General features: G+C 40.8%; 1 protein-coding gene across 2 annotated transcripts in view; it reads right to left on the bottom strand.

The window, feature by feature from the left end:
- FNDC3B (fibronectin type III domain containing 3B) overlaps nt 1-12,172 on the bottom strand; it is a 209,629-nt gene that overhangs the window by 5,252 nt on the left and 192,205 nt on the right. For both annotated transcript variants that reach the window (XM_056358484.1, XM_056358485.1), the window contains exons 24-25: nt 10,273-10,439; nt 6,951-7,078 (exon numbers count right to left, since the gene is read on the bottom strand). In XM_056358484.1, coding sequence (XP_056214459.1) covers nt 6,951-7,078; nt 10,273-10,439 — 295 coding nt within the window. The remainder of the gene's footprint in view (nt 1-6,950; nt 7,079-10,272; nt 10,440-12,172) is intronic.

The raw sequence follows: 12,172 nt of genomic DNA, 5'->3' as shown, positions 1-12,172 counted from the left end.
ATCTCTGCCACTCTATCTTCCAATGACAATTCCATTTCTAATACCCACCTGTTGTGGACAACTGTTCAGCACCTACTCCATCATCAATGCTCCACCTTGGAGGTAGTTAATACTCGGGTTTACTCCCAATTATAAATGATCATGCGAACAAAAGTTGCATACATTTGGCACATAAATGTAGGTTCAGCAGCTAATTAAAAACCCAATGTGTTCTTCCACAGGACCAGAGTCAGGAATCTTCTCCTTGGCAGACTTGGTTAATTCCCGTATCTTTAGACTCCGAGACACAGTAACTCAAAGCATCTAGCCTTACAAAACAACTGCAAACAAGGTATGTTTTCTGGTGCTGATGTAATTATTTTAATTTCAAAATATATAATTAGAGGAGCTCTACATGCCTTTGCAACCAACATGACCACTTTAAACCAAAATAAAAATCCAGTAAAACCCAAATAATGACGTTTAATAATTTTAAAATCTAAGCTTCATAAATTACATTTAACAGACACAAAGGATGGGATATATACAGCCTGTCTTTGAACTGAAAAAGCCTATCCAGTTAATCGTTTTTTACTTGTTTTGTTCCGTTAGGGTGGTGAATACCAGTGTAACTGGAGGCTGCTTGGCTAAATCAAAGACCTGTATCTTCATTACATTCTAATAAAAATAGATGACCAAGTTCACTCAAGGCAGCTACTCAACAGCGCTTCTCAGAAAAAGGCCAGTCAAGGCAGAAAAGAATGTATCTTTAAGGAAAGTTTGAAAAATAGCCAAAAATACACAGAATACATGAGTTAATATTCACTAATGATGAAGACAAAACATTTCCTGCACTAGAGCTAGGAAGGTGGTGGAAGTTGTTCTGCTATCAGTGGTTTGATGAGTATTTAGCACCAGTGGAACTATGTCCTTTCACAGTAACAGGTGAAAAATGATTGTGCTTAATTGTCATTTACTCCTGACAGAGGCCTCTGTATCCTCCCCAGCTGGCTGCAGCGAGCGCCTTGGAGACACTACTGGCTCCAGCTCTATTTTGCCTGCAGTAGCGTCTGCAGGACCAGGCTAAGCCAATGCAGAATGCCCTCAGCACAAAGACAGATGCTTGGTCGTGAACAGTTACACTCTGTGAATGGACATTACACACACAAGAGAAAAAAAAATTGACAATTGTGTACGAGCTCTTTAAATTTGCTAAACAAGTATGAAACCAAATTTAACTGTATAAAGCAGCATTCTTTTTTTGTATGTAGCACATTATACTTTGGTGGTCAACAAGTCAAAGTAAAGTGGTTATCCAATTTATCACTTTCAGTTCCTAAACCCAGCTTGTCTGTTTAGGCACCTGAGAATATAATAAAAACATGATGAGCTTTTCGCCCGGCTCCCTCAGTGAAGATATCATCACAAGTATTAAACCGCTGCTGAAGCCTCTTATGGCATTTGATCCTACTGATCAAGCTAGACAGCTCAGAGAATTCCTGTAGGCAAGTATTTCTCAATTTCAATGATGTCACTAAAAGATTCCAACCCCCCTTCGTCTTTTCCAAACAATAAAAATGACAGCCATGTTTGCCCTATAAGCAACACACTGAGGAGTGTAAGATTAATTTACCTGGTTGTTGCACCCCATTCCAATTAATTATTTAATAATTAATAAAAGCATATTTTGCACAGCAATAAGAAGATCAAGAACCAGAGGCAGATTTCAGTCTACTTAGAAAGCAAGCCCACTTGAAAGGTTTAACTTCTTCTAAGACATCTCACAGATTTCTCTTTAAGAAACTGCCTGTTATTTTATTGAAACTCAGAACCAGCTGTACTCAACTCCACCACTGAGATGCTCATAAAGTCTTAAAGAGTTGTGTGGACAGCCTTGTCTCCTAAGCAAAGAGTCCCTCAGATCACCTTCCACTTGGGCTGCACGGAAAAACTCTTAACAAAGGAAATTATTTGCTTGTCTCATGACAAAATTGGCATCAGGAGGCTGAGAAAATACTCCATGCAATTACCGCTAATAAGAAATGCCAATGCATACTGTACAACTGTGTTGTGTTTTGGCATGCAACCAGTACAAGTGCCTTTGACTTGCTACTTAAAATAGAGAAGGAAAAAATTATTTGCTGATCAGACCTTTACACAAATTAAAAGGGCACTGAATGCATTTCAGAGATTGTGTGTCTTCAGAGCCTGAAACAAAGACGAAACAATTAATAAAACTTAGAGCTTGGTAAGACTGATTGGGTTCTCCCAGACATCCACCCTCCGGTGCAGACCCCAGCAGGCTTCCCACTGCATTGCTGGGGATTTTTACACAGCCAGTGTATCCTACCCATATGTTTTCTTCTTTTGGAAAGCATTTGGGGACAGTTTCCTCCCGGAAGAGATGTGGCAGAAACTGAAGAAACACCATTGCCTCCAAATTCTTGGAAATTTCAAAGGTAGAACATTTTGTCTCACTAGCAAACAGTTTAAGGATTAAGAAACTTTAAAGCTTAGCTCTCGCTTCCCAGTGGTCAGTTCTTATGAAGAGCTGGCTCCTCGGTGACTGGATCCCCAGAGCTGCTCAACTGGGAAACTAAAACTTAGGCTGCTGGGTGTTACGGCCATTATCCCAAGCTCCAGCTCGTGCCAGCGCTGCACAGCCCAGCCTGCTCCCCTAACTCCAGTTTAAAACTAGGCAAAACTGGAGACTATTTTAACACACTTTAAAGCTAAGTTTTAACAAAAAGTTTTGCTAGATAAAAGTGCAAGAAACAGAAGATCTGGGCCACCGATTCCTGGAATCTGCCATGGTTTACATCTTGATTTGTAAACCAGGAAAATTTGATTCCTAAAAAGAACTGTCACATGCCATTGCTTTTTTGAAGTATCCAAATAGATCAAGCATGCAAATATATAAAAAGGAATGCATGGCTTAAGAAGCAGGAAAAGGAGGTTTTCGTTTTTTTTTTAAACACACTTTTTAGGAAGCTAAATTGTCATCTGTTTAGCTCCTGCAAATCCAGTTCTTCAGACAATTCTCAGCACTGAAATATTTACAACCTGTTCTCCCAGAGGACAGCAGGGATGGCTATAGCCCCAGGCTGAAAAAAGGGCTTCTGGGTGCTTTGATATCCCCTCTGCTATGCCAAACGGTGGGGAAGCCGTGGCTTCTGGGCCATGGAGGGCTACATACACATCAGGCTGTGGCAGCAGGGCAACAGCTCAGGTGTGATGGTCTAGCGAAAATCTATAGCTTTACCCAAAAGCATGTCAATGGCTAATGCTGCAGCAAGTGAAGGAATTGCTAAAGTGACTTAAACTATGTTATACATTAATGATGACTATTTTCCGTAACTTGAATTTGTTTCTACAACAGAAGCGAGGTACAAGTACAGACCGGTGGTGTTCTTGCATCTCTCAGGAGCTTAATCTCTAGGATGGCACACAGAGCAACATATTAACAAGGAGCTCAAACTTTGAGAGTTAACAGATGGCAGTAAGACTTGGTTTTCCCCTATTAAAGTTTTATTTAATAATGTATTTATTCACTTCAGATAGAAAACACACAAGACAGGTGTTACGATGCCCTACTTTATACTGATCCACAGGCAGTTGCAAAAAATCAGTGCTGTGTGCTAAAGAGCTACACTGTGTGACCAGGGGAAGTAAAACAAGGCCACCTGCTCCAGTGTGCACCCGAGACTATGCCAGAAAAAACTGAAGCAGACTACTTCATGCTTAGTCAGCAGAAACTGCCCAGGTGGATTTTTTTTCCCCTATTAATGAAATTAACGTGGACAACATTGCATTCTGCACCTTCCGAAGGGCTTCCTAGCAAAGAGCTGGGATAAGATACATAACATAAAATCTTTCCAGATATAGGAATCAAGTGTCACATTTGTGCCACCTAAGTAAGGATTTCTGTGAGCTTTCTACTCCATGCTCAACACCATGCCACTCTGCGGGCACAACTGTTCCCCAGAAAGTCACAGGATATAGTTGAAAACACAATCATCATACAAAGTTCTAACTCTGTTTCTATGATGATAGGATCTTTCTTCTCCAAGGTTTTATTGCGATGAAAAGATTAAAATCAACAATGTAAAAGCATACACCGTTCTTGTCAATAAAACACCATCACATCAGTTTGGGAAACATAACTGAGTATGAATGCTAAGCCAATATTACAAAAGACATGTTGTCATCTTCCTAATAAGTCTGCCAGAACAACAATATCTTTGTAAAAACTCCTGGGGGAGAAACACAGACATGTATCAAACATTCGACACAAAAAGTAGGTTGCCATGCATCATCATCTTGATTTCTGCCGTGCATAGTCACTTCTACAGACGGTAACGTTCAGTAAATGCTTTACCCTTTAATTGGTTTGTTCTGCTCCAGGATATGCCCACACATGAACTTACATCCATAAGGTTGTACTCAATTTATACACCGAAAACAACAATTAGGGCTTTAAGGTAAAATGAAGAAACTGGTTTTGGTCACTTACGAGTTTACTTCACCTTAAGTAAATCAAATAGGTGTAGACCCAGAGACACAGCTCCAGGGGCTCGTAACATGTCTTCCTAGTTAAAACTGTTTAATGCCTTGTCTTAAATAGTTGCCTTTAAATTGCTGCATATAAAGTGATCTGACTATTGACAGGATCACCACCTGATCAGAGAAACAATTTTATACATTCGTTAGTTTATAAGTTTCAATTTTAAGGTGATTTTAAAAGTGGATTTTTATTCTGTGAAACACATCTGCGTTTGGGCTGGTGTAAAACATGCCATCCTTACAGGTCCCTTCCAACTTGAGATGTTCTAGGATTCGGCGTCGCAGAACAGACCCAACTGTGTCCTGGAGGGTGAATGAAGGAGAAAGTGTCTGATGATGTGTCACCCTAAATGTGATATGAAGTCCTGCACAAGCCATAAAGGCTTGAAACAACTATTGTTGCATTTATTTCCATGCCAGTGGGACATAAATAACTTTATGCAGCTATTTATTTCCTCCTCATCCGGCTATACTATCCCTGGATCTTGCAAAATGCAGTGGCGACTGCTATAGAAACTCCAATTGCTTAAGACACTATTCTTTCTCATGGGTGTATTTAATAGCCTGAAAATCTACAACATTTTTCATCTCTGCAACCCTTCAAAACAAGTTGCAAAACTTTTCTAACAGAATATGCCCCTTGAGATAGGTATGCAAAATATACATGTCACTTGTACTTCAAATGTAATTAACGTATCACTAGCATTACTTTTCAGTTAAACACTAGCAAGTGATCACACACACGCCACAGCAAAGGTAACGTGAAATGCGCTGGCCAGAAGAATCACTGAGGGATGTTTACGTATTTGATCTCCTATTGACATAACAGGAGCTACGAGCATGCATATCGCTAGAGCAGGTCAGCTCGGGGACAGCAGGTCAGTGATATGGCCCAGTGCTGAGACAACACCCACACCTGTGATGAAGGTAAGTCATTTTGATGGGTGAAACTGATTTCTGAGAAGGTGAAACAGTGGAACTCTTCCACTTTTCCTTAGCTGGTTATCAGCCAGCCCAGCTGCAGAAGTCAGTGTCAGCTGTGAGCATCCCAACCGGGGGCTTCTTCTAGCGAGTTATTGTGAAAACTCAAGCAAAATTCCCCTCATCAAGGGCATGCTTCATGAGAAATGAAGACCTTCAATGTAAGACCCTGAAGGTATTTTTTATTTCCTTTATTGCTCATCTTTTATATCACAGTTTCTTGACTGTAAAGATTAAGCCATCGCCTACCTTAGAAGAACACGAAGGCCTGCCCAATCTCCCCCAAGGACATCCAGAACATTTTAAGCGCTGAAGCTATACTTACTAGAGCCATACGTGGAGGTTATACATCAAGGCTACTTTGTAAATCAGGCAACAGCAAACCGGGGCCCACTTATCCCCTTACTACTGATATTACGAGGCAGCACAGTACACAGAGGTTTTACTACCTAAGCCAGCACCAAAAATATTTCCTGGCAAACACAAGTTAGGTTTCTGAATCTTTAGCACCCACATGAATTGCCTTGCATTTATTTTTGTTATTTTTGATAATTCATTAATTCACAGTAACACTCAAAAACAGACGGAAGAGGAGCAAAGACACAGTTGCAAAGGGAGTACTACCTTACTTGTATTTTTAAGTGTTTAATTTAAGGTTTAACAACATATCTCATTCCCTGATTTGGATTTGTTTGTAATCTGTATGACGATGAAAGGATGGACAGGGAGAAGACAAGGGCACAGATGAAGCGCACTGTAAATCACTCAGAGATGTGACAGATGAAATAAAAGATCTAGCTGTGAATGAGTTGTTCCATTTCAGGTGCTCTGGGGAAATGTCCACTTGTGATCTCTAATCGAGACAGACAAGGAAAGAACCAGTTGTACTTCATTCACTTTGTTTCCGCAGTGCAAGGAAGGACACAGTCTCTGTGGGGCAGCTAATACACAGCAATTACACACCCATGCTTTGACATCTTCGACAGGAATGGGATGGCTCAACAAACCAATTTGAAGTTATGTACTTGACCAAAACCCTTGATGGAAGGTCTTGGAATTGGCTTAGTGAACGAGAAAGATAATCTACCTACTTCATCTTCTGACAATGGTCAGCACCAGCCAGTTCAGAAGCAAACACGGGTGGATGGAATTGTAACTCTCCAAAGGTTAGTTCAGTTACAAGTAGTGATTAATTATGGACAGAGCAGAAATCACTCCAATAAGGTAATGATGTTCTATATACTTCCTCGGGGGTGAAAACAACCTATTATGGCCCTTAATTTTGATTCAGCCTTTACCAAAGTTCACCTGACACATCACCATAGGGTGTAATTCAATACAGCCAGAAGAAGCAGCACAGCAAATGTTCAAAAACATTTCCATTATGTCATCAATTTAGCAATATTAAAGCAAGCCCATTTTCCTACCTGCTTGTATTCAGATTCTCTTCCAACCAGTACCTGCAGAACATAACCAACAGGATCTCCCTTCATGGGTGGGACCATTTCCCAGGTAATTTCACAGGCGTTTCCTCCCAACTGTGTCACTCGAGGGGCTACAATAAAATGAAGCGCATTAATATTGGCTATAAAGACTACATTGAAATCTTACCCATTTTATGTCTGTAATATACACAAGAACATTTTAACAAGAGAAGTCTGGGACATCACAGGGGTCAGCAGCACACAATCTGTACTGTATTTATGTGGCAAAAAAAAATTATAAATCAAATTGCCATTACGACTGAATGGAAGCAGTAAAAATTTTAAGTCATTCAAAAGTCTCATTTATTTCAGGACACAATCCACAGAAAATTGGGTGAAATTTCGAGCTGATTAACAAGCTCCTATGAAGCTTACTGTAGGAGCCAGATCCCTTCTGCAGAAGGGCAGTGAGCTGTTAGAGCACCTCTCGTCTGTCTGTTGTGTGAGCTGCTACAAAGGGGGAGCGGATGTGACAGAAAACTTTTAAAATTCAATCACAATGCTGTGCACTTGATCTTTTCGAAGCAGAAGCCAATGCATGAATTACATTGGCATTAATAAAAGTAGCTGTATCTTGAAGTTCTGGGCAAACACCTATGCCGGTGGAAATGCCTGTGTATGTCTCCCATGCTATACATAACAGAAAGAGAGGAATAGTATCAAACACTTCATTCAGGTAAAATAGGAGAAGGAATGTGAGAAGGGAAGCTAAATAATCTTCTGTATTAGAGATTAAGTCCAGCCTGAGAAGCAAAAGTACTAGCATCATTTTAAATACTTGGACTTAATATGTAGTCCTGAGCTTGACATTCAGACGATCAGACTTGCTATTTCTAGCCAGGCTTAGACCAGTCTTTCACTATAACTCCAGAAAAAATCAGTTTTTCAGCTGCTACAATACTGTCCTTGGGAGAGGATCTCTCACCAGCTGAAACCCAAAAGATGCTGCACTATGCCCGATGGCAAGCCTGCAGGTGACCCGAGCAGAGTACTAACAGTGGCAGCATGTTTATATGTACAAGGAAGCATCTGCCACTGGAAGGCATCAAAACAACTGCGACAGGAGCCAGGGGGTCCACCAGCCTCTTGATCGGGCAGAGCAAGCAAGCACGTGAGCAAAAAAATGAACTGGGAGAAACAAGAGTGCTGAGCACTTTACCACGTGGTGAACATGTGCACGTGCAAGGACATGAGCTTGTTAAAGGCAATCTAGATTCCCAACCCTATGAAAGCTAACGACAGGAGAGTCTATCAAAGAAACAAATGCTGCTGCTGCATACATTACACAAATTTTAGACTAATTTGTTACTACCCAAGAGGAACGCATGAATCATACGCAGACCCAAATGTAATCAATACCCATTTGCTCCTCTCTGCACATCTGCCAGTGTTGAGTGAGTGATAATAGACACCTTCATCTCAGCTGACAACAACATACTCAATTAATTTCCCTCCTCCTTCCATACCTCACCCTGATACACGTAGATTTTTCTCTGACACTTACAAAACATTGCCATTAACAAATAATGCTATTTTAGGGCTGGCATCACCAAGTGAGTAATTAGGATACTTTATAGGAGAAGAAACATGTGCTTCTGATACATAAAAAACCTGCATTCAGTTTATCACGTACATTCCTTCGTATTGCTCCAAACAGAAGGAAATCAACACCATTTTGCCTCAACAGATCTCTTTCTCCTACAGCATTACCTCCCCACGGCAGCGTTCACTAACTCCGGTTTTGTTATGCCCTTTTCACTGTTACGGCTCGGGTTTTGTCATGTACCTGTGGTCCCAGCCCACACATGACCCAGTATTTGCACCGTATTTTAACTGCTTGATATTCAGTTAAGTGTATGACTCATATTTAACAGGTACCAAACAGGCAGGCAGGGAGTTCAAAACAAAAACCTAGGTGAGATCTGAATTTAATAAAATGGATTTCTATCCAACAAAATGAAAATGCGAGTGCAGCACGCGCTGGCACCCCTGTGCTAATTTAATGCACTTTGTGCAGCTACGAGAAGCAATGGCAACATGGACTCGGGATCTGCCAGTGACACGTGCCTGTGCCCAGGCACTCTGACCACTTAGAGATGCTAAAGCGGTGAAGGACAGCCTCCCTGCCACCGTCACCTATGCCAGCCCCGTTCATTTGGTATCAACTGCCTTGGCTTTGCTGGGCAGCATCTCCTACAGCCGTGGCATAGAGCCAATCAGGACAATTCACTGTTGAATAAACATATTTACCCTCAAACTTAACACCAAACACATACAGATTTCTTCCAGAACCAGCACTGAAGCAAATGCCAAACCCCAGGGAATATCCAGGTAGAAACGAAGGTGGGATTCTTGCATACGCCAGTTTTAGCACGGGGAAGCCAGCCCTCTGTGCTTGGGAGCAGCTAACCTAGGCACCAGGGAAATTACACCCCAGCAGCGTTCTCCCCTTAATCTTTGATTATGAATTGTGTCAAAATCACCAAAGCCAGATTTTTAAATACAGTGGAGCAAACAAAACCTCTCTGACAAGCTAACAGCCGCTGTCTCTCACAGTAAATGGTACTGCTTGACAAAGGAGTCTTATGCACAGAGGAAAATAAGGAGCCTCTGATTTCAGTTCACCTGACACCCAGTACAGTGAATCCACTGCCTTTGTAATAGTTCTCCTTGGAAGGAAGGAGCAAAATTGCTTAGGCCAAAATTTACACACAGTAAAAGACATTCATTATAAAACTTCATTGAATTAGGCCTTTTGTTCTTCCAGTGGAACACACACCAAGTCTAAATCTAATGCTTTATGTGTGTGAAATATTCTAATTCATCTTATACATTAAATGAAAAATCAACTCAAGTTCTACACTGACCATCACCTACACAACCAAAACCAACATTAAACTTTACTAATGCTTAAGTTGGTACGTACATGTATATACTACAGCTGTTACATCCCTTATAGAAGCGCTGTGGCAACCCAGAGCAATCCCCTGGTAAGTATTGTTAGCAGCAGCATTTTAACAGTTTATGTATAACAGCAGTGGTTGGTATAACATTTATATTGTTTATATGCATTTTTTTGGTGATAATTTAAGCTTCCCACCATAATGTGACTTCACAAGTCACAGAAATACACAAACAGCCCAAACTGATTTTTTACATGTGTTATTGCACGCTTATGTTAACCCTTACAAACTCACTGCATACTTACCAACTACTTAAATAATTACACGCTACTTACATATCTGTAAAAAAACCTACTACATACCTTTGATTGCAGGTGGGACTGACTTAGTTGTGCAGAAGGTACATATTTCTGAGAAAGGTCCCTCCCCAGCATCATTGACCGCCTGTATTCTGAACGAGTAACAAGTGGATTCCGTCAGCCTTTGTATCTTGTACGTATGACTTGGTCCCCTATAAATTGGAATAAACCTGGAAACAATAAAAATGAGAACACATAGTTACACTGGAGTGGCACTGACATTTCTGGCTGTTACAGACATCGGTGGAAGGTATCCAGATCGGGAAAACTGGCACAACATGCTTTGCAGAGCTGTTGAAGGCAGTAACACGCTATTTTTATACTCAACAGACTAACAATCATTAGCAGGTTAGGGAAAGCAGAAGTTCATTGTCCCTTTTGCAACCAGTACTTACCTTGCAAAATGATGACGTGAATTATTAGGAAAAACATCTGTCAATAAATTTCCTACTACCTAGTAATCAAAACTGATTCAAACCTGTGTTCTGCTACAATAAACCGCATGCGTTGCTGGTTCAAAAGCATGTTTAAAACAAGATTAATACTTTGAATCTTTTATTGCTTGATTTGGACTTTATTTGCGCATTAAGAACCAAAGTCCACATCTTATAGTCATCTGTGCTATCTTACACCGGAGTAACTCTATAAATCAAAACGCATGGATGGTGTAATACATGTGGGCTGCACCACACGCTTCTCAGTTTTGAAGAGTTCACAGACTGAAGAACAGCCTAACAGCAGAGACAGAAACAGATTCCGAGCAACACACGGTGGTCCATGAGTCAAAAGGAACAGGGGAAGCACAACTGCAGTGAGTGGGATATGGAGGATGGAGAAGGATACTCTGAGGGATGCCCGTACCGACAGCTCTGCTCGCGAGCAGGCCGAGAGGAAGACAAAGACACGACACTAAGGAATTGATTTCCAAAACACTTCCACTGACAAGACCAAACATCAGCAGCCACAAGCTTGTCCAACAGTGTAATGCAGAACAAAGTCAATACCACTTAATCTTAAACAAAACAAAAAAAAAAAAGTAGTACACTTTGCTAAAGAGAATCTGACTTTGTTAGCCAGCAATTTCTAACTAAGATCCTGACCCCTGGGTGCTGAGCAGAATGGGGATGAGGGTAAATCAAGAGGAAGCACCCAGCATGTTGCATCAATCCGCTTTAGCCTCCTCTGGGGAGCAAGGTCAGTCCTGCACCTGGAGAGCATAAAATTCACCACGTAGGACCACACAGGTTTTTTTATGATGTAGTACGCTTATTCAAATTTCTTAATCATTCCAGCCTATTTTTAATCACCAGGAAGCCAAAGAGATTTGTTTTTGACCTCCCTACCTAAGTGCTAGCTTTATCCTTTGGCTTTGCATGAGATACGCAGTATAAGCAATTTGAACAGTTCACAGAAACTGGGTCTGTCATTAGCTCTCAGGGAAATAAATCAATTTATATTACATTATGAATGAAATCCATGTAAGTACAGAGAGATCAAGAATGATTTGTAATAAAAAAATATGTTCTGGTAATTTAAATTGCTGGAAATGTACTCTGAGGACTAAAGTTACTTAATACCCCCACTGAGTTTTAGTGAGCCCCTCACCTTGACTCAAAATCAAAGATCTATGCCCACAACGTTTTTAAGAGGAGGTTTTAGAGCCAATTTCCAAAGAAGATTATTTTTTTTTTTTCAACCTTACGCTTACACAGTTTTAAGGACTGCCTGCTCTCCCACATTTTTGAGACTCAGGAAAGGAGCTATGGTACCTTCCAAAAGACTGCCACAGACCTGTTTTCATGGAATAAAATTTCTTGGGATTCACTGCATGATGAACAAAGCACACACATTTAGGACAGCAGCAGGACTAAAGAGACCAGACTACTGTCTCTCCCTCTCCACT

The sequence above is a fragment of the Falco biarmicus genome, chromosome 13 (assembly GCF_023638135.1).
Source record: "Falco biarmicus isolate bFalBia1 chromosome 13, bFalBia1.pri, whole genome shotgun sequence".
NCBI lineage: Eukaryota > Metazoa > Chordata > Aves > Falconiformes > Falconidae > Falco > Falco biarmicus.
Note: the sequence above shows the minus strand (reverse complement) of the source record. Positions and strands in the feature narration are given on the sequence as shown.